The 23,693-nt window shown below is 45.2% G+C and overlaps 1 protein-coding gene across 2 annotated transcripts in view; it reads left to right on the top strand.

Annotated features, from left to right (window-relative positions):
* Positions 1-23,693, top strand: part of dlec1 (DLEC1 cilia and flagella associated protein) — a 162,290-nt gene that overhangs the window by 41,847 nt on the left and 96,750 nt on the right. For both annotated transcript variants that reach the window (XM_067968317.1, XM_067968308.1), the window contains exons 10-12: positions 8,477-8,564; positions 16,069-16,242; positions 21,816-21,952. In XM_067968317.1, the coding sequence (XP_067824418.1) occupies positions 8,477-8,564; positions 16,069-16,242; positions 21,816-21,952 (399 nt within the window). The remainder of the gene's footprint in view (positions 1-8,476; positions 8,565-16,068; positions 16,243-21,815; positions 21,953-23,693) is intronic.

The following is a 23,693-nucleotide window of genomic DNA, read 5'->3' as shown; positions in this document are numbered from 1 at the left end:
GAGTCTAGCGAGCATCAGAGCCAGACTGCCTGCCTCCCTCTGCCTTTATGCTGCCAACTGTATCTATAGACTCTGGCACACCTACCAGACAATGACTGTAAAATACTGGCTCCACAGGCTCTGGATCAGCACAGGGGCCAGTTGTAAATCTGTTCCATCTGCTGCAAGGAAGCCTGCAGCCAACTTGCATAATAGAAACAACCAAAGTCACCTCCTCCCTGACCTTTTTTTTTGCCACTTCCTGCCAGGCACTCTGCACTGCTCTGCTCATGGGAATGTGTCCTGAAGCGCCAACCAGGGGAAGTCATCTGCGCATGAGCCTCCTGAAGTGGCACCTTGACTTCGCCAGCTGCCAAAACAGGATTTCAAGTGCTGTACCACCCACATTGCATTAATATTTATTTTGCTAGGCACTGGATTTTACCAGCTACCTTTTTTTTTATTGCTGCAAAAACGACCACTGTCGGCCATGGCTCAGTGGGTAGCAGTCTCACCTCTGAGTCCGAAGGAGGTGGGTTCAAGTCCCACTCCAGAGACTTGAATACGTAGGAGGTTAAATTGAATAAGGCCCAAATCCGGGAGCCGGCATCGCGGTGCGCGATTAACCCGCGCCCGGTGGTTCTGATGCAGGTAGCACAAGACGTTCGTCCTGCCTGGTCACTTACCTCATTCAAGTGCAGCAATCAGGCCTAGCCACGATGTTTGCTCCAGGTTTGCACTTCTCACCAGCAGTGGGGGGGCCGAATATCGCGTGATTTGCTTGCACCTCTTATTTACAAAAAAATAAGATTCGGGTCCGCACTGAGTCTGAATGGAGATCATACATCGCACACGTGAAACACAGATGCAGGTCCCATCCCTATGTTTACAGACTGATGAGTTATGTTAAAACATTGAATAAAGGTTGCGCACTACTAAATCCCACATCCTCCAATCTGCATGCCAGACCTCATCAATCTGCCAATCTGAGTTTGTACCAGGTCTGCGAGAGTGCGTGCTCCAAGGTTCTCTGTTGATGCACTAGAGACCTTGGTGCACGAGGTGGACAGAGGAGGGACATCACATATCCGCGGGGTGGGGGGGCTGCCAAGAGGCCCTCCGGGTATATGCTCAACAGGTAGGGGAAGCAGTAGGGGACGAAGTCAATGCCAGGCACATAGCACTACGAACATGGATGCAGTGCAGGAAGAAGTTCAGTACTTTGACATGAGTGGTCAAGGTGAGTGACGTCAACTATCAAGTGGCGTCTCCTACCAACTGCACCACTAGCTGCATCCACTGCTTCACGCACTACATCCCCCATCACCCACCTACCAACAAACTCTTTCAATCAGTACTCAACTCTTCCAATCTGATGCTTCCTCCCACCCTCACACATTACCACTGGTGCAAGCCGCACACTCACAACTCACAGGTCACACACAGTGGCAGCTATTCAACATGACAGGCACATCACCCAGACATCCTGCAGGACACTCACCGACACACGTCCTGCTTTCTTGCAGGAGAAGCTGGTGTATAATAGGAGGCAGCAAGTGGCAGTGGCATTTAGCCCCCCGAGCCTATTCCTCCATTCGATGAGATCATGGTTTACCTGTCACCTAACTCCATATACCCGCCTTAGCCCCATATCCCTTAATATCCTTGGTTCATGGAAATCTATCAATTTCAGATTTAAAATTCACAAGTGAGCTAGCATCAACTGCCGTCTGCAGAAGAGCGTTCCAAACGTCTCCCACTCTTTGCGTGTAGAAGGGTTTCCTAACTTCACTCCTGCAAGTCCTGGCTCTAAATGTTAGGCTAAGTCCCCTCGTCCTATTATTCAAGTATAGGAGATCTCCAAAAACAGTTACAAATGCATCAGCAGCCAAAAGCAATAATCCATCAACTAACCTGTAAATCCTGCATGGTCCTTTTAAATAGCGCTGGCGGGGGGGTCCTTCAGGCCATCTAAGACATGTTCACATGTTTGTGGTTAAGACAATGCATTGAATGGAACGTTAAGTGCCAGAATGGTGTCTATCACTTTAAATCAGCGTCGCACACTGATCTAACGCGTATTCTCCCTACTTTACATGCTGCCGGCATTTGCGTGCACGAACTCCTTTACCAAGATGGCGTCCGGCGCACATAACTCTAGAAGCGTGTGAATGTGTGCACCGAAACAACGGGCGCTACACGGCTGAATTTCTAGCTCGTATACTCTAAGCTGACACTCCAGTGCAGTACTGAGGGAGCACTGCACTGTCGGAGGTGCCGTTTTTCAGAGGAGACATTAATAAACCGAGGCTTTGTCTACGCTCTAAGATGGATGTAAAAGATCCCATGGAACTATTTTGAAGAAGAGCAGAGGAGTTCTCCCCGATGTCTTGGTCAATATTTATTCCTCAACCAACACCTAAAAACAGATGATATAGTCGTTATCACATTGCTGTTTGTGGGACCTTGCTGTGCGCAAATTGGTTGCCACGTTTCCTACATTACAACAGTGACTACACTTTAAAAGTCCTTCATTGGCTGTAAAGCGCTTTGGGATGTCCTGAGGTGGTGAAAGGCGCTATAGAAATGCAAGACTTCCTTTTTTTTAAGTCTTTCTTGTAAAGGCTGAAACAGGCATAGAAAATATTTACAGCCTTCGTAAAGGCTAAAAGAACAAAATGCCCCTCTATGCGGTCAGTTGCCTTTAAGTGTGGCAACATCCCTCTAACCTTTCCCAGTGGGCCTTTAAGGACTGCTCACTTGTGCATTTTAAAAAGTTGTTTTATTTTTAAACAAATAGGTTAATGCCATGACGGAAATAGTGGACTCAGGAATTTTAGATGAGCATATTAAGCATGCTTCCACCGCCCTCTCAATATAATTTCAAAGCCAAACAGATGTGTCTGGCAGATCCATACCTTCCATATGTTGGCATAGGTACTTATTATAAGAAAAGGTGGTGCAAAACCAGGCCACTCGGCTCATCAAGCCAACTCATTCCAACTGACTGTAAGTTATTTAATCCCTGAGGGAGATTAAAAACCACAGCTAAAATTTTAAAGGTGTTTTTGTGAAACTTTTGCCCAGGCTCCTCGTGGTAATGAAGCAATAAAATTCAGGGTGTCAGCCTAACACTGCAATCTATGATTCAGTCCTGCTCAGTTGCATTCCACAAATGACAAAGTAGTCAAGGTATTTTGGTCGAATATTTGTTCTTCTTTGCCCTTCTAACCTTCAGTATTGTTCCTTTTTCAATTGTCTTTTCTTGCCAATTCTCACCTCTACCCTCTCCTCCTGAAGCCATTGACTCCTCGCTGGGGTCTTGCCCATGTTGCCAGGCGCTCTCTGGATTCTTACCCAAGAGACACGTAGTTTGACAGTGAGTGCTGGCAGGCTGATCGACTGCAGGTGACATCTCCTTCAAGCTGGTCCTGTCGCAATTCGATATCCACATACTCAATATCCTTTTGCTGCATCCTCAGCCCGTGACTTGGGAACCGGCTTTGAGCTCTTTAAAGCACTTACTACACTTTTACCAGGATAGTAAAATGCAGTAAGCATTGTAAAGAACTTAAAGCTGGTTCATAGGAACAGGAGTAGGCCTTTCAGCCTCTCGAGCCTGTTCTGCCATTCAATGAGATCATGGCTGATCTGTATCTTGACTGTATTTACCTGTCTTGGTTCCGTAACCCTTAATATCCTTGCCTAACAAAAATCTATCAATCTCAGTTCTGACATTTTCCCAGCCTCAACAGCTTTTTGGGGGGAGAGAGTTCTAGATTTCCACGACCCTTTGAACTGCTTCCTGACATCACCCCTGAACGGCCTATCTCCAATTTTAAGGTTATGCCCCTTGTTCTGGACTCCCCCACCAGAGGAAATCGTTTCTCTCTATGTACTCTATCAACTCCTTTAATCACCTGAATTAGATCACCCCTTAATCTTCTATACTCAAGGAAAGTTATACTTGACCAACCTTATTGAATTCTTTGAATAAGTAACAGAAAGTGTAGAGAAGGGCAATGCAGTAGATGTAATATATTTGGATTTTCAAAAGGCATTTTAGAAGGTACCGCGTAGTAGACTCTTGACTAAGGTCAGAGCATGTGGAGTTAGAGGACAGGTAGCAGAATGGATAGCAAGTTGACTACAAAACAGAAAACAGACAGTAGGGGTTAAGGGTAGCTACTTAGATTGGCAAAAGGTGGAAAGTGGTGTTCCACAGGGATCGGTGCTGGGACCACTGTTGTTCACAATTTACATAAACAATTTGGACTCGAGGATTGGAAGTACAATTTCAAAATTTGCAGATGACACGAAATTGAGGGGTGTAGTTAATACAAAGGAAGAATGCAAGACGACATTAATAAACTTGCAGAATGGACGTGTAATTAGCAAATTAATTCCAATATAGATAAGTGTGAGGTGGTGCATTCTGGTAGGAAAAATAAGGAGGCCACATATTGCTTGGATAATAAGAGTCTAAATATCGCAGAGGAGCAGAGGGATCTGGGGGTACAGATACACAAATCACTAAAAGTAACGACACAGGTTAATAAGGCCATAAAAAAGGCAAACCAAGCACTGGGGGTCATTTCTAGAGGGTTAGAATTGAAAAGCAGAAAAGTTATGTTAAACTTGTAAAGAAGCTTGGTTAGACCACACTTGGAGTACTGCGAACAGTTCTGGTCTCCATATTATAAAAAGAATGAGGGGGCATTGGAGAAGGTGCAAAAAAGATTCACAAGGATGATACCAGAACTGAGAGGATACACTTACCAGGAAAGACTAAACAGGGTGGGGCTCTTTTCTCTAGAAAAGAGAAGGCTGCGGGGTGACCTGATAGAGATCTTTAAGATAATGAAACGGTTTGATAGAATAGACGTAGAGAAAATGTTTCCACCTCCGGGGAGTCCAACACAAGAGGTCATAAATATAAAATAGTCACTAATAAATCCAATAGGGAATTCAGAAGAAACTTCTTTATCCAAAGAGTGGCAAGAATGTGGAACGCGTTACCACAAGGAGTAGTTGAGGTGAATAGCATAGATGCATTTAGGGGGAAGCTAGATAAGCATATGAGGGAGAAAGAAATAGAAGGAAATGCTGATAGGGTTAGATGAAGTAGGGAGGTAGGAGGCTCATGTGGAGCATAAACACTGGCATAGACCAGTTGGGCCGAATGGCCTGTTTCTGTGCTGTAGACTCAATGTAACTTGATGTAAGGGAATACAAGCTTGATGAGCAAAGTGGCCTTATTTTTCTCCACTTTTTCTTATAATAACAAATACCATCCCAGTGCTCCGAGACTCAGAAATGCTTCTCCCACCCTCTGAGATCCTTCTCCCAGTACTCCCATACCCCAAAGTCACCTCCCACCACTTTGTACATATCACTCCTGGTGTTCCTAGACACTGAAACCTCCTCTCACTAATCCGAGGATCACTCTCTCCCAAATACTCCAACACCTCTCTGTTCCTCCATCATCCCATACCCCTTCTCTGCCTTGATCCACCCTTTCAACACTGCTATATCACATGACTTCTTCCCCCCCCACCCCTGTCCACAACCGTGCTATATGCCTTTCACCCACTGACAACCTGGAACATTACCCTACCGTGTTCCTCTGTAGCCTGCACCTTAAAAAGAAATTTAAGATAGAAAACTGATTACATGGGTAATGAAACACGTCATAATATAACAGTCAACTATTTACAATTTCCACAAAAATGTGGACAAAACCATACAACTCAAACCCTAAATACACTCATAATACTTTGTAATAAAAATGCTATTTTCCTTATGCAATTACCATCAGTAACCCTGATAATATATAGTATGTGACCGCCATATCCAACATCTGAGCATAAACTTGGTGAAATAAAAACAGAAAGAGCTGGAAGCACGCAGCGGGTTAGGCAGCATGTGTGAAGAGAGAATCATAATTAACGATGACCTTTCGTCAGAACTAGTGCCGCAAATAGAACATCTGTACGTTCGCCACTCCCAGGCTTGCACAACATAACACCTGCAAACCCTGTTGGGAATGCCTAGCAAACCTTCGATGTGGTATTGGACAGCCTACCTTTTGACTCACTGTGCGCAACTCCACGGCCAGGCTCCATGGGTAGGCAACCGCGGATTTAAAAATCACTGCCAACCTGCAGAGGAATTTCCCCAGCAACGGAAAGTACCCTTGAACTGGCCTCGAAAGGTGCCAACTTACAACAATCGTTGCCTTAAAGGGTTAACACACATTACACACTGCTCCTCCTTAATAGCAGAATGGTATGTTGTGCGTTAGAATCATAGAATGGTTACAACACAGAAGGAGGCCATTCGGCCCGTCGAGTCTGTGCCAGCTCACTGCAAAAGCAATCCAGCTAGTCCCATTGCCCTGCCCTATCCCCGTAGCCCTGCAAATTATTTCCTTTCAGGTATTTATCCAGTTCCCTTTTGAAGGCCATAATTGCCTCTGCCTCCACCACCCCTCTGGCAGTGCATTCCAGATCCCAACCACTCGCTGTGTAAAAAAGTTTTTCCTCATATCACCTTTGGTTCTTTTGCTAATCACCTTAAATCTATGTCCTCTGGTTCTTGACCTTTCTGCCAATGGGAACAGTTTCTCTCTATCTACTCTGTCTAGACCCTTCATGATTTTGAATATCTCTATCAAATCTCTCAACCTTCTCTGTTCCAAGGAGAACAACCCCAGCTTCTCCAGTCTATCCACGTAACTAAAGTCCCTCATCCCTGGAATCATTCTAGTAAATCTCTTCTGCACCCTTTCTAAGGCCTTCACATCCTTTCTAAAGTGCGGTGCCCAGAATTGGACACAATACTCCAGTTGAGGCCGCAACAGTTTTTTTATAAATCATGACTTCCTTGCTTTTGTACTCTATGCCTCTATTTATAAAGCCCAGGATCCCATGTGCTTTTTTAACTGCTTTCTCAACCTGCCCTGCCACCTTCAACGATTTGTGCACATAAACCCCCAGATCTCTCTGTTCTTGCACCCCTTTTAGAATTGTACCCTTTAGTTTATATTGCCTCTCCTCGTTCTTCCTCCCAAAATGCATCACTTCACACTTTTCTGCGTTGAATTTCATCTTCCATGTGTCCGCCCATTCCACCAGCCTGTCTGTTCTCTTGAAGGCTATCACTATCCTCCTCACTGTTTACTATCCTTCCAAGTTTTGTGTCATCTGCAAATTTTGAAATTGTGTCCTGTACACCCAAGTCCAAGTCATTAACATACATATAAAAAAAAAGTAATGGTCCTAGTACCAACCCCTGGGGAACACCACTGTATACCTCCCTCCAGTCTTAAAAACAACCATTCACCACTACTCTTTGTTTCCTATTACTTAGCAAATTCTGTATCCATGCTGCCACTGCCCCCTTTACTCCATGCGCTTCAACTTTGATGACAAGCCTATTATGCGGCACTTTATCAAACGTCTTTTGGAAGTCCATATACACCACATCAACAGCATTGCCCTCATCAACCCTCTCTGTTACCTCATCAAAAAACTCAATGAAGTTGGTTAAACACGATTTGCCTTTAACAAATCCGTGCTGGCTTTCCTTAATTAATCCACACTTGTCCACGTGACTGTTAATTCTGTCCCAGATTATTGTTTCTAAAAGTTTCCCCACCACTGAGGTTAAACTGACTGGCCTGTAGTTGCTGGGTTTATCCTTACACCCTTTTTTGAACAAGGGTGTAACATTTGCAATTCTCCAGTCCTCTGGCACCATTCCCGTATCCACGGACGATTTGAAGATTATGGCCAGTACCTCCACAATTTCCACCCTTACTTCCCTCAGCATCCTAGGATGCATCCCATCCAGATCGGGTGACTTATCTACTTTAAGTACAGCTAGCCTTTCTAGTACCTCCTCTTTATCAATTTTTAGCCCATCCTGTATCTCAACTAACTCTTCAGTTGCTGTGATTCTGGCAGCATCTTCTTCCTTGGTAAAGACAGGTGCAAAGTACTCATTTAGTACCTCAGCCATGCACCCTGCCTCCTAATCGGCCCCACCCCTCCTCTTACTACCCGTTTACTGTTTACATGCTTATAGACAACTTTTGGATTCCCTTTTATGTTAGCCGCCAGTTTATTCTCATACTCTCTCTATGCCTCTTATCTCCTTTTTCACTTCCCTTCTGAACTTTCTATATTTAGCCTGGTTCTCACTTGTATTATCAACCTGACATCTGTTTCTGTTTCATCTTACTCTCTATATCTCTTTTGTCATCCAGGGAGCTCTGGTTTTAGTTCTGGTTACATGGCAAAATGCTCCTGTCCTTATAAAACAGAGTATTTTACCATAAGCAATGTCATGGGGAGATTTGCCAGTACGACACAAGTGCAATGTTGCTGGAAAATTGCAAATCTACACTCTTGATAAATCTTTGATTTTTTTTTCTCTCTCATTCTCATTTTAGTTAAGCAAACCACCTTGTTAACGTTCTGTTATTTTTTTCCAGACAAACGTTGAGCTGCGAAATCTGACATCCAGCAGCCGCCATCTCAGAGTCATCCCACCGAGCACCTCGTTCTTTTCCATCGGACTGGGTGAGTTCACTTTTTTTTGTGACTGTCAAAATATGTTTAGTTTGATCTAAGTGTGTTAGGGTGATTTTAAGAATCAGTGCTGCTGGAAGGAGCCTAACGGAAATGCAGGCTCTCGTCTGTTTATCTACTGTCTACAACTATGTCTGTGGCTCCACCATTGGTGGCCATGCCTTCAGATGCCTTGCCCTAAGCTCTGGAATTCCCATCCTAAACCTCTCCGCCTCGCTCTCCTCCTTTTAAGACAATCCTTGAAACCTACCTCTTTGACCAAGTTTTTGGTCACCTTTCCCTAACATCTCTTTATGTGGCTTGGTGTCCAGTTTTGTCTGATAATGCTCCTGCGAAGCCTTGGGACGTTTTGCTACATTAAAGGCGCTATATAAATGCAAGTTGTTGTTGTTATAAGAACATAAGAAATAGGGGCAGGAGTAGGCCGTAAGGCCCCTCGAGCCTGCTCCGTCGTTCAATAAGATCGTGGCTGATCTTCAACCTCAACTCCACTTTCCCACCCGATCCCCATATCCCTTGATCCCCCTAGAGGCCAAAAATCTATCGATCTCAGCCTTGAATATATTCAATGACTCAGCAACCACACCCTTCTGGGGTGGAGAATTCCAAAGATTCACAACCCTCTGAGTGAAGACATTCCTCCTCATAAATGTCTTAAATGGCTGACCTCTTATCCTGAAACTATGCTCCCTAGTTCTAGACTCTCCAGTCAGGGGAAACAACCTCTCAGCATCTACCTTGTCAAGCCCCCTCAGAATCTTGTATATATAATATACTAGCAAATCTCACATGACAAAGCAACACATCCTTCAACAATGCCATGACGTGTCTGCTAGTGGTGTATGAAAGTCTTTGTGACATCCGTCGCAATTGTAAAGTCTGTATCTATTTAGCTATGATGCTCTTCTTGTTCGCACCACTTTGACTTGCTGTTATCAGATTTTTGTCACACTTTTTAGCTCCAATTTTAACTCCTGACGGGCAGGGGCTGAGATGGACAGGAAACCGTCTGGCCCTCCTCATGTGACGCCCGGGAGATTTTAACTCCCAGATCTCGCCCAAATGGACCCTGTCAGTCCCCCGCTCAAATTCGGTGGGAAGCGCTAGCTGGCCATTGAGCGGAAGTGGATTTGGGCAGCAGGGGGCCGTTGCCGGGGATCCGAAGGTACGGTCTCCGGCAGGCGGGTAAGTAGCTGCTCCTCCTGGCCTACAAGGAAGCAACAAAAAAAATATGATAACTAACTTACCTTCCTGGTGCTCTTCTGACCCTAGATCCACTTGCCGCCAGTTTGGGTTAAAATTGCAGTCGGGCCCTGATGATGTCGTCGGAGTCCGATCAGCATATTTAAAGAAGGACCCCAATGCCTTCCAGCAGGTGTCCCGCTTGCCTGCTCAAAAGAGCAGGTTAAAATTGCCACCTGTCAGTAAGCAGCAGGATCGGACGGTGTAAGTCACTGTGGCCACTTAAACTGTTCTCCCGCCTGGTTTCCACTGGGTGGGCAGGGTTAATATCGAGGTTAATAAAATTCTATTTTACAGAAGTATAACATTCCCGTGTGCATGTTACAATAAGCTCTGTTTTACAGGGCTATAACACTCCTCTGCACATTCTAACAAACTGTTTTACAGAGGTGTAACTGCTGTGTATATTACAGCAAGTTCTGGTTTACAGAGGTACAAAGCTGTTTTATATATTATAGTGCTTTCTGTCTTATAGAGGTCTGCCTTTCCTCCCTGAATCATAATAGGTAGCAGAAAATGTAGATAAATGTAATCCTATGCTAGACCTCTGCAAAACAAATTACATCAAAAATACTCAGTTACACATTCTGATTATCATCCTTCAAATGCACAGGAATGTAAAGATATGAAATAAGAATACAAAGTATGAGATGGTGTCTTATCAGATGCTAAATATTTCCCTGCAGATAGGCTGAGACTTGTTGTTTACTAGCCTCAGAGGTTGCTATTTCTTGTAAACACAGTAATGATAGGTGCCTGGGTATCTACCAGGTGGAGAATATACCAGAAATACTTTTATGCTGGTCTTTCTTCCTGAATGCTTTAAAACCTGACTACACGTAACCCTTAATACCCGTGCCTAACATAAATAGGGACACGGATCCTTATATGACGGGAGTGTTCATTCTTAGAATCTGTTCTGACTGTTATGGAATTTGATAAGATCTCTGGCATTATGGTAAGGTATGAATGCCGTATTTTAGTGCTTATAATTAGATCAAGTGGATCATCTCAGTTGAGCCCCACACTCGCATACTTGCCAACTGAAGTCATTGCATGGCAAGTACAAGTGGTTGATTTTCCCACTCTCTAGCCCAGGGGCAGGTTTATCTCCCTGGCTGAGAACAACTCACTCAGCACAGGCCAGGGATCGAACCTGGGACTATGGCAGACCTTACACTCTGTAAAATCCTATGTGGTAGGTGTCTTAGGGTTGCTTTCGATCTTGATGGACAAATATAGTATTTTTGCCAGAATTTTTTGTGTAAGATCTGAAACCTGCATTATGCTACATGAACCAAATAGATCTGTATTGCTGCAAGCCATTAAGACACCACTAAAACCATAGTCAACATTCTCCACAGGGACCCGGTCGCTGCACCACTTCTTCCTTGTTCACTCAGAACCCGGAAGGGGTTGTTGAATGGAGATGGTTTGTCAAGAACCATTATGTTCGACTCTGGAATGCACTGGGTGGTGGAAGTAGATTCAATATTAACTTTCAAAAGGGAATTGGATAAATACTTGAAGGGGAAAATTTTGCAAGTCCTGGGGACAAGAGCAGGGGGAGTGGGACTAATTGGATAGCTCTTTCAAAGAGCCAGCACAAGGCACAATGGGCCGAATGACCTGCTTCTGTGCTCTATAATTCTATGATTATGCCCATGGTGCATTAGCAATCTGCACTGAGGTCACTCCACCCTAATTCTCAGGATCAGCTGACTGGATTTAAAAAAAAAACATTATTCTCAGGGTTGTGGGCATCATCAGCAAGGCCATCATTTATTGCCCATCCCTAGCTGCCCTGCGAAGGTAGTGGTGGGCCTTCCTGAATCGCCTCAGGTTTGATACAACTGAATCAACCACATTGGTGTGTCACACTATCACAGTAGGTACATCACAGGAGAAGACGATTCAGCCCATTGTGCCTGTGCCGGCTCCCTGAAAGAGCCATCCAATTAGTCCCACTCCCCTGCTCTTTCCCCATAGCCTTGCAACTTTTTTCCCTTCAAGCATTTATCCAATTCCCTTTTGAAAGTTACTATTGAATCTGCTTCCATTTCCCTTTCAGGCAGTGCATTCCAGATCACCATAACTCGCATTGTAAAAAAAATGTTTCCTCATGCCTCTGGCTCTTTTGTCAGCCACCTTAAATCTGTGTCCTTTGGTTACCAACCCTTCTGCCACTGGAAACAGTTTCTCCTTATTTACTCCATCAAAACCGTTCATGATTTTGAACAACTCTATCAAATCTCCCCTTAACCTTCTCTGTTCTAAGGAGAACAACCCCAGCTTCTCCAGTCGCTCCACATAACTGAAGTCCCTCATCCCTGGAACCATTCTAGTAAATCTCTTCTGCACCCTCTCTAAGGCCTTGACGTCCGTCCTAAAGTGTGGTGCCCAGTGTTTTATAAAGGTTTAGCATAACTTCCTTGCTTTTGTACTCTATGTGTCCACTAATAAAGCCCAGGATCCCATATGCTTTTTTAACAGCCTTTTCAACTTGTCCTGCCACCTTCAAAGATTTGTGTACATACACCACCAGGTCTCTCTGTTTCTGCACCCCCTTTAAAATTGTACCATTTAGTTTATATTGCCTCTCCTCATTCTTCCTATCAAAATGCATCACTTCACACTTCTCTGCGTTAAATTTCATCTGCCATGTATCTGCCCGTTTCACCAATCTGTCTGTCTTTTTTTTATTCATTCATGGGATGTGGGCATTGCTGGCAAGGCCAGCATTCATTGCCCATCCCTAATTGCCCTTGAGAAGGTGGTGGTGAGCTACCTTCTTGAACCGCTGCAGTCCGTGTGGTGAAGGTACACCCACAGTGTTGTTAGGTAGGGAGATCCATGATTTTGACCCAGCGACGATGAAGGAACGGCGATATATTTCCAAGTCAGGATGGTGTGTGACTTGGAGGGGAACTTGCAGGTGGTGGTGTTCCCATGTGCCTGCTGCCCTTGTCCTCCTAGGTCGTGGGTTTGGGAGGTGCTGTCGAAGACATCTTGGCGAGTTGCTGCAGTGCATCTTGTAGACGGTACACACTGCAGCCACGGTGGAGGGAGTGAATGTTTATGGTGGTGGATGGTTGCCAATCAAGGGACTAGAATAACACCCAGACCGACTAAGAACCACAAGTTTCCTTCCCTAAAGTGACATTAGTGAACCAGTTAGGTTTTTTATAACAATCCGACAGCTTCGCGGTCACTTTTACTGATACCTGCTTTTTGTTTAAACTGATTTCAAATTTTCAAGCAGCTATGGTATTTTAAAGTCAGAATTCATTGAGGCATCACAGAATATTAAGTGTCAATGCACAGCCATATTTAAAATATAAGTACATATGAAACAGAAACAGCCAGAAATTCTTGATGTCTTAGAGAAACAACCAGAACAGGGCCCCTCGACCATGTGACCCTATGCAACCATGTGGGCAGCATAGGCCCAAGGCAATTCTGCCTGGGACCATACCAGTGTGCGTGGCTCAGTAACATAGGAACATAGGAACAGGAGTAGGCCATTCAGCCCCTCGTGCCTGCTCCGCCATTTGATAAGATCATGGCTGATCTGTGATCTAACTCCATATACCTGCCTTTGGCCCATATCCCTTAATACCTTTGGTTGCCAAAAAGCTATCTATCTCAGATTTAAATTTAGCAATTGAGCTAGTATCAATTGCCGTTTGCGGAAGAGAGTTCCAAACTTCTACCAACCTTTGTGTGTAGAAATGTTTTCTAATCTCGCTCCTGAAAGGTCTGGCTCTAATTTTTAGACTGTGCCCCCTACTCCTAGAATCCCCAACCAGCGGAAATAGTTTCTCTCTATCCACCCTATCTGTTCCCCTTAATATCTTATAAACTTCGATCAGATCACCCCTTAACCTTCGAAACTCTAGAGAATACAACCCCAATTTGTGTAATCTCTCCTCATAGCTTAACCCTTGAAGTCCGGGTATCTTTCTAGTAAACCTACGCTGCACTCCCTCCAAGGCCAATATGTCCTTCCGAAGGTGCGGTGCCCAGAACTGCTCACAGTACTCCAGGTGCGGTCTAACCAGGGTTTTGTATAGCTGCAGCATAACTTCTGCCCCCTTGTACTCTAATCCTCTAGATATAAAGGCCAGCATTCCATTTGCCTTCTTGATTATTTTCTGCACCTGTTCATGACACTTCAATGATCTATGTACCTGAACCCCTAAGTCCCTTTGGACATCCACTGTTTTTAACTTTTTACCATTTAGAACGTACCCTGTTCTATCCTTTTTTGATCCAAAGTGGATGACCTCACATTTGTCTACATTGAATTCCATTTGCCACAGTTTTGCCCATTCACCTAATCTATCAATATCGCTTTGTAATTTTATGTTTTCATCTCCACTGCTTACAATGCCACCAATCTTTGTGTCATCGGCAAACTTAGATATGAGACTTTCTATGCCTTCATCTAAGTCGTTAATAAATATTGTGAATAATTGAGGCCCCAAGACAGATCCCTGTGGGACTCCACTAGTCACATCCTGCCAATGTGAGTACCTACCCATTATCCCTACTCTCTGTCTCCTTTCGCTCAGCCAACTTCCTAACCAAGTCTGTACTTTTCCCTCGATACCATGGGCTTCTATCTTAGCTAACAGTCTCTTATGTGGGACCTTATCAAATGCCTTCTGGAAGTCCATATAAATAACATTCATTGTCATTCCCCTGTCCACTACTTTAGTCACCTCTTCAAAAAATTCAATCAGGTTTGTCAGGCACGACCTACCTTTCACAAATCCATGCTGGCTCTCTCTGATTAACTGAAAATTCTTGAGGTGTTCAGTCACCCTATGCTTAATTATAGACTCCAGCATTTTCCCCACAACAGATGTTAGGCTAACTGGTGTATAATTCCCTGGTTTCCCTCTCTCTCCTTTCTTAAAAAGCGGAGTGACATGTGCAATTTTCCAATCTAGAGGGACAGTTCCTGAATCTAGAGAACTTCGAAAGATTATAATAGCACACCAAGTGGCACATTTACCCCTGAGCAAAAAGAGGAGCCATAAATTGTTGTTTTGACAATTGCAACTTAAACTTAAAGAAGGTTAAACTGTTGAGAAAACAGCCTTATCTCCCAAATAAATCCGGATGAACTGAGAGACCCACAGGGATATGAAGTACTACTTGAACCATGAAGTCACTGAGAGTTTATAGGGTAAATTTTCCAATTGTGCATTCCCTATGTGGAGTCTTGCCTGCCAGGATCTTATATTAGGAAATCACAGGCAGACCATTATTTTTCTGTCCACTAAAGGGTACAATGGTGTAGTGGTTATGGTAGTGAACTTTAAACCTGGAGGTTGTGAGTTCATAATCCCACTATAGCAAGTTGTGAAATTGAATGCAATTCGTTTGGTAATGTGTGAGTTGGAAACAGTAAAAATGACCGTGAAAGCTGCTGGTTTGTCATGGAAATCCAACAGGAGATTCACCAGGATGTTACCAGGGCTGGAGCGCTTCAGCTATGAAGAGAGACTGGGAAGATTGGGTTTGTTTTCCTTGGAGCAGAGGAGGCTGAGGGGGGACATGATTGAGGTGTACAAAATTATGAGGGGCACAGATAGGATGGATACTAAGGAGCTTTTTCCCTTCGTTGAGGGTACTATAACAAGGGGACATAGATTCAAGGTAAAAGGCGGGAGGTTTAGAGGGGATTTGAGAAAGAACTTTTTCACCCAGAGGGTGGTTGGAGTCTGGAACTCACTGCCTGAAAGGGTTGTGGAGGCAGGAACCCTCACAACATTCAAGAAGCATTTGGATGAGCACTTGAAATGCCATAGCATACAAGGCTACGGACCAAATGCTGGAATATGGGATTAGAGTAGACAGGGCTGATGGCCGGCGCGGACACGATGGGCCGAAGGGCCTCTATCCGTGCTGTATAACTCTATGACTCTATGACTAACTGGTTCACTAACATCCTTCAGGAAAGGGAACCTGCCACTCTATCTGGTCTGGTCTACATATGACTCCAGTCACACACTGTGTGGTTGGCTCTTAATGCCCTCTGAAATGGCCGAGCAAGCCATTGAGTTGTAAAAACAATCTCTAGTAAGAAGGCCCACCACCACCATCTTAAGGCAGCTAGGGATGGGCAATGAATGCAGTCCTGTCAGCATTGCCCACACCCTGAAAACAATTAATGAGAGTAAATTAAATACAATAAATGCTGTCGAAGCACCATTTTCATTGCTTTGTGTGTTTCATCATACAGGTAAATTTCCAGGAGAGGGTGGAATCGTTGCTCCAGGGATGAGCTGCCAGTACACGGTCCGATTTGCTCCTGATTCTCCAGCTGAATATGAAGATTTCCTAATAGTAGAGACACAGACGCCATATCCACTCGTGGTGCCTATTGAAGCCAGAAGACCACCTCCTATACTAAGCTGTGCGCAATTTTTTTTTTGAGGGGTTGGGGGATATGGGTCATTTCAATATCAACAAAAGCCAAAGAATCTCGGGGGTGAATTTCTTCCGTAACTTTGGCCGAAAACCCCAGAAAAAAGGCGTAAGTGTCGTTACAGCAGACGAGCGGGAGAACCTCCGTGGAAATTCCCCCCCTTTATTTCATAAGCAAGATGGCTTGTGGTTATTTTAATATATATTTTTTTGTCCCTTCCTCTTTCTTCTCCAATGCCTTCAATAACCAAGAGGGCGGGCAGACACCCTGCTCCCAGGTCTGCTTCCAGTAAGTTGTTGCATTATCCAGAGTCTTATCATAACGAAATGACTCAAAGCTCTTTCACGCCAGAGGCGACAAGGAAACATTTTTTTAGGCATCGAGTTGCAATGGTCCGAATGGGTGGTGGGAGCAGATGCAATAGTAACTTTCAAAAGGGAATTGGATAAATACTTGAAGGGAAAAAAATTTACAGGTCTATGGGGAAAGAGCAGGGGAATGAGACTAATTGGATAGCTATTTCAAAGAGCTGGCACAGGTACGATGGGCCGAATGGCCTTCTCCTATGCTCTACCTACAATGATACCATGATAAAATTAATTTGTTTTGATGTGCAGTGTCTGCCATTATATAGGTAAACTTGACAACCATTCTATGCTGGCAATGCCCCATAAATAGCAATGAGATGAATGACCAATTAGTTGTTATTCCTGATGGTGTTGTTTTTTTTTATTCGTTCATGGGATGTGGGCATCGCTGGCAAGGCCAGCATTTATTGCCCATCCCTAATTGCCCTTGAGAAGGTGGTGGTGAGTCGCCTTCTTAAACCGCTGCAGTCCGTGTGGTGAAGGTTCTCCCACAGTGCTGTTAGGTAGGGAGTTCCAGGATTTTGACCCAGCAACGATGAAGGAACGGCGATATATTTCCAAGTCAGGATGGTGTGTGACTTGGAGGGGAACGTGCAGGTGGTGGTGTTCCCATGTGCCTGCTGCCCTTGTCCTTCTAGATGGTAGAGGGCGCAGGTTTGGAAGGTGCTGTCGAAGAAGCCTTGGTGAGTTGCTGCAGTGCAACCTGTGGATGGTACACACTGCAGTCACTGTGCGCCGGTGGTGGAGGGAGTGAATATTTAGGGTGGCGGATGGGGTGCCAATCAAGTGGGCTGCTTTGTTCTGGATGGTGTCGAGCTTCTTGAGTGTTGTTGGAGCTGCACTCATCCAGGTAAGTGGAGAGTATTCCATCACACTCCTGACTTGTGCCTTGCAGATGGTGGAAAGGCTTTGCGGAGTCAGGAGGTGAGTCACTCGCCGCAGAATACCCAGCCTCTGACCTGCTCTTGTAGCCACAGTATTTGTGTGGCTGGTCCAGTTAAGTTTCTGGTCAATGGTAACCCCCAGGATGTTGATGGTGGGGGATTCGGCGATGGTAATGCCGTTGAAATGTCAAGGGGAGGTGATTAGACTCTCTCTTGTTGGAGATGGTCATTGCCTGGCACATGTCTGACATGAATGTTACTTGCCACATATCATGCCCAAGCCTGGATGTATTCCAGGTCTTGCTGCACGCGGGCATGGACTGTTTCTTTATCTGAGGGGTTGCGAATGGAACTGAACACTGTACAATCATCAGCGAACATTCCCATTTCTGACCTTATGATGAAGGGAAGGTCATTGATGCAGCAGCTGAAGATGGTTGGGCCAAGACACTACCCTGAGGAACTCCTGTAGCGATGTTCTGGGGCTGAGATGATTGGCCTCCAACAACCACTACCATCTTCCTTTGTGCTAGGTATGCTTCCAGCCACTGGAGAGTTTTCCCCCTGATTCCCATTGACTTCAATTTTACGAGGGCTCCTTGGTGCCACACTCGGTCAAATGTTGCCTTGATGTCAAAGGCAGTCACTCTCACCTCACCTCTGGAATTCAGCTCTTTTGTCCATGTTTGGACCAAGGCTGTAATGAGGTCTGGAGCCGAGTGGTCCTTGCAGAATCTAAAATGAGCATCGTGAGCAGGTTATTGGTGAGTAAGTGCCGCTTGATAGCACTGTCGACGACACCTTCCATCACTTTGCTGATGATTGATAGTAGATTGAGAGTGGGGCGGTAATTGGCCGGATTGGATTTGTCCTGCTTTTTGTGGACTGGACATACCTGGGCAATTTTCCACATTGTCGGGTAGATGCCAGTGTTGTAGCTGTATTGGAACAGCTTGGCTAGAGGCACAGCTAGTTCTGGAGCACAAGTCTTCAGCACTACAGCCGGGGTGTTGTCGGGGCCCATAGCCTTTGCTGTATCCAGTGCACTCAGCTGTCTCTTGATATCACGTGGAGTGAATCGAATTGGCTGAAGACTGGCTTCTGTGATGGTGGGGATATCGGGAGGAGGCCGAGATGGATCATCCACTTGACACTTCTGGCTGAAGATGGTTGCAAATGCTTCAGCCTTGTCTTTTGCACTCACGTGCTGGACTCTGCCATCACTGAGGATGGGGATGTTCATAGAGCCTCCTCCTCCCGTTAGTTGTTTAATTGTCCACTACCATTCACGACTGAATGTGGCAGGACTGCAGACCTTTGATCTGATCCATTGGTTGTGGAATTGCTTAGCTCTGCCTATGGCATGTTGCTTCCGCTGTTTAGCATGCATGTAGCTTCACCAGGTTGGCACCTCATTTTTAGTTCCGCCTGGTGCTGCTCCTGGCATGCTCTTCTACACTCCTCATTGAACCAGGGTTGATCCCCTGGCTTGTTGGTAATGGTAGAGTGAGGAATATGCCGGGCCATGAGGTTACAGATTGTGCTGGAATACAATTCTGCTGCTGCTGATGGCCCACAGTGCCTCATGGTTGTCCAGTTTTGAGCTGCTAGATCTGTTCTGAATCTATCCCATTTAGCACGGTGGTAGTGCCACATAACGCGTTGGATGGTGTCCTGAGTGCGAAGAGTGTGCGGTGGTCACCCCTACCAATACTGCCATGGACAGATGCATCTGCGACAGGTAGATTGGTAAGGACGAGGTCAAGTAGGTTTTTCCCTCGTGTTGGTTCGCTCACCACCTGCCGCAGGCCCAGTCTGGCAGCTATGTCCTTCAGGACTCGGCCAACTTGGTCAGTAGTTGAACCACTCTTGGTGATGGACATTGAAGTCCCCACCCCAGAGTACATTTTGTGCCCTTGCTACCCTCAGTGCTTCCTCCAAGTGGTGCTTAACATGGAGGAGGACTGATTCATCAGCTGAGGGAGGACGGTAGGTGGTAATCAGCAGGAGGTTTCCTTGCCCATGTTTGACCTGATGCCATGAGATTTCATGGCGTCCAGAGTCAATGTTGAGGACTCCCAGGGCCACTCCCTCCTGACTGTATATCACTGTACCGTCACCTCTGGTGGGTCTGTCCTGCCGGTGGGACAGGACATACCCAGGGATGGTGATGGAAGAGTCTGGGACATTGGCTGAAAGGTATGATTCTGTGAGTATGGCTATGTCAGGCTGTTGCTTGACTAGTCTGTGGGACAGCTCTCCCAATTTTGGCACAAGTCCCCAGATGTTAGTGAGGAGGACTTTGCAGGGTCGACTGGGCTTGGTTTGGCTTTGTCATGTCCGATGCCTAGTGGTCCGATGCCTGGTGGTCCGTCCAGTTTTATTCTTATTGTGACTTTCTGTAGCGAGATTGTACAACTGAGTGGCTTGCTAGGCCATTTCAGAGGGCGATTAAGAATCAACCACATTGCTGTTGGTCTGGAGTCACGTATAGGCCAGATCAGGTAAGGACGGAAGGTTTCCTTCCCTAAGGGACATTAGCGAACCAGATGGATTTTTACAACAATCCAGTAGTTTCATGGCCACCATTACTGATACTAGTTTTTTTAAATTCCAGATTTTATTTAATTAATTGAATTTAAATTCCCCAGCTGCCTTGGCAGGATTTGAACTCATGACTCCAGATTATTAGTCCAGGCCTCTGGATTACTAGTCTACTATGCTACCTTACCCCTTGAGAGAGGAATGTTGGCCAAGGCACTGGGAATGCTTTTGTTCGGTGTTATGGAATAGTATAATTTGAATAATGTCCATTTGAACTGAGGTAGACAGAACTTTGGTTGAACACCTCATTCTGAAGTCTGACAATGCAGCTCTTCCTCAGTACTACACTGGAGTGTCAACCCAGATCATGTGCTCAGTCTTAGTATGGAGCTCAAGTCCACAACCTTCTGACCCACCAACTGAGTCACACTGCACTAGTATTGGTCAGAATTTGTCTTCTGGGAGGTGGATGCGATTGGCCTCTGGAATTATGCCCTGTCCGGTTCTCCCTCCTTCCCTGCGGGGAGTCACCCAGCATTCGCTTGGCTCTGCTTCACCATGGGATGTCTATCACTTCCAGGTAAAATCAACAGGACCAAATCTGCCTGATATACCTCTGTTTTGGGGAGTGATTCTTTGTCTCAGTGGTAGCATTCGTGCCTCTGAGTCAGAGGGTGAAGGGTTCAAGCCCCACTTCAGACAGCCCTGGCAAGTGAAGACTGGAATATGGTCTCTAAATACCGTGACTTCCAGTGGGGTACTCATGTCCGGACAGGGTGCCATTGGCTCAGTGGTAGTATTCCTGCCTTTGAGTCAGAAGGGTTGGGTTCGAGCCCCACTTCAGACAGCCCTGGCAAGCAGAGACTGGAGCACCGGCTCTGAATACTGACCTTCAGTGGAGGAAGGGGGTACTTTCATCCAATGGGTGCGGGTAACCGACCCCCATTGTAAAGGATAGGTGAAGCTTTTAAGCCTTGGTTGCAGCCCACTTCGAAGAACGTACTCCGAAGATAAAAAACCATTGGGAAGGCAACAAGAAACAACGTCAGCTACTCTTCTCTAGTAAGTGGCTCAAGAATCTCATGTGTGCCCTGGGGCAGAACACAACTGACGGACAGACCGATGTTTTGACTGTTAAATTTGTACCAAGCAAGCTTTCGCCAAATATTGTTATACTGACCTGAACAGTGTTACAGACGTAGCATTCATTGTGTCTGTCCTCCAGTATTACATCTACCATCGAGGATGGAATAACAATTCTCCTAATTTCTTCTCACCCAATATTGCTCTGATTGTACTTTCTATTTGAACACACAATCTAGGTCAGTACTTTTCCCTGTGTTGAAGGTGGTGTCCTTCAGATGTGATGTTCAACTAGGTCTGCCTGCTCAGGTGGATGTTAAAGGCCTCCTGGCTCAGGGTGTCTTGGCCTATGTTTCCCCCCTCAGCCAAAACCACTCACAGCAGATTAACTGATCGTTCATCTCATTGCTGCTTGTGGGACCTTGGTCTGTACAAAATGGCTGCCACGTTCGCCTAAAAAAACAGCAATTGAATTTCAAAATAATTCACCGTATGTGAAGCACTTCGAGATGTTTTTAAGAAACGTGATAAAACATGACATAAACACGAGAAAAAGAGAGACCTGGATTTAGTGCGACCAAGAAAAAACCTAAAATAAGCACCAAAAGTCATAACCGTTGAAACATTACTGAGAATTTTGAATGTAAAGAGTAAATTTCTGTTTCCGTTCTGTGACCCGCAGTACCTGGTACTTTAGACTGCGGATACTGCTTGGTAGGTGGAGTGAAGATTGCGGAATTCCTGTGCAGAAACGATGGGTATAACTCCGGCTGTTTCTGCATGATGCCGAAGAAAATGTGGCCGACTACAAACTTCAGGGTGAGAATTCCGTATGGTTTTTAGCGAACCAGGAGCTGGGAATCACAGGATGAGGGCACAGAAAGCTGGGCACTCCTTGCTGTGCTTTGCTTCACTAATAAACTTTCGGAATCCTGCCCTGTTTAAAGGAGACCACCAGTAAAAGCAGGTGACTAAAACTTGTAGTACTCTGCAGACTTGAGTATAAGAGTTTTTGTCTTTGATTTTAATTGAGGAACTTACCTGGTGATCTACTGGGTAGAAACATTGCCCAGGGTATTACAGACTAGGAGGTTGCAGGTTTAATTTCCTGGTTTTCAATATAACATTAGGAGCCAGGGCTATCCCACTATCTGAGGATCAATTGAAAAGGCCCTTTTAAAGCTGCCTCTGGGAATCCAGAAGCTCACAGTGCGGGGAATCACAGGAACAGACCAGTATCCCATCACTCCATGCAGCAGCATCTTGCAATATCCCAAGTGGCTTGTGAGCAAGACAAAACGGTATTGAATGACATTGCACCACAAAACATTGAGTAAGTTTGAACACCACTTCCCAGGAAGTAGTTTAAAGGAACATAGGAACAGGAGGAGGTCATTCAGCCCCTAGAGCCTGTTCTGCCATTCAATTAGATCACGGCTAATCTATATCATAACTCCGTTTTACCCGCCTTGGTTCTGTAACCCTTAATACCCTTGCCTGACAAACATAAAGAGCCAAAGCTCTTTGAAATTGTTGACAAAAACATTTGGGAGAGCTGCATCAAGTGTGGCAGTGCTTTGGTTTTAGTTTTTATCCATCATGAGGACCGAACCTTTTTTTAATAGAAGAAAAATGATGGTCTGCGTGCCTGTGACTTGTTGTGAATGTGGCTCCCCGCAGAGAGGATGGGATTGTGCAGTCAGCCCTTTGCTCCCACATCTGACTGTCTTAACCATTCAGGGTGTTCTGTTAAGCACCGTGCCTATTTCATTAAGTGATTCCTTTTCCTGTACCACATAATCAACCCTTTTGACCTAAAAGTATTTAGACAGACAGCTGCATTTTTGTTCTGACCTGACTTACAAATTGGAGAGTTAGACTCTGAACTAACCAATCAGTTTGCTAGATTTTGACACACCTACAAATGTGCAGAGGTTGTGAGCTATAGTAATGCTTTCATGACCTCTACTGGCACTAATTAGTCACTGAAGGGACTGGATGGTGCCACATGGAATGCACTGCCCGAAAGGGAGGTGGAAGCTGATTCAATAGTAACTTTCAAAAGGGAATTGGATAAATACTTGAAGGGGAGAAAATTGCAGGGCTATGGGGAAGAGCAGGGGAATGGGACTAATTGGATAGGTCTTTCAAAGAGCTGGCACAGGAGGCACGATGGGCTGAATGGCCTCCTTCTGTGCTGTAAGATTCTATGATAATCTGACTGTAAGGGTTCTTTCTGAAATGATCTTGGGAATGGCTTCAACCCAGTCTGTAGTGGGCACGAGCCCACAGCACAAAGTTAGCAACTTCACTCCTAAGGATGGCTGGTTTGGGAAATGGAACTATTCCTCTGGTCCAGTTGGGGAAATCCTCTTTCTGATGACGACCTTTACAGACTTTAATGGAACAGAATAAAGGGAGTTTTACTCATTGTTTATACCAACCTATACCCGTTTTGAGCTGTGGCTGCACTATACGGGGAAGCGCTTCCTGTTGGTCACTGGGTTCAGTAATGAGCAATGAATCATAGAAATGAAGGAACTACATGTTGTTGCTTGGA

The sequence above is a fragment of the Heptranchias perlo genome, chromosome 2 (genome assembly GCF_035084215.1).
Source record: "Heptranchias perlo isolate sHepPer1 chromosome 2, sHepPer1.hap1, whole genome shotgun sequence".
Classification (NCBI taxonomy): Eukaryota; Metazoa; Chordata; class Chondrichthyes; order Hexanchiformes; family Hexanchidae; genus Heptranchias; species Heptranchias perlo.
Note: the sequence above shows the minus strand (reverse complement) of the source record. Positions and strands in the feature narration are given on the sequence as shown.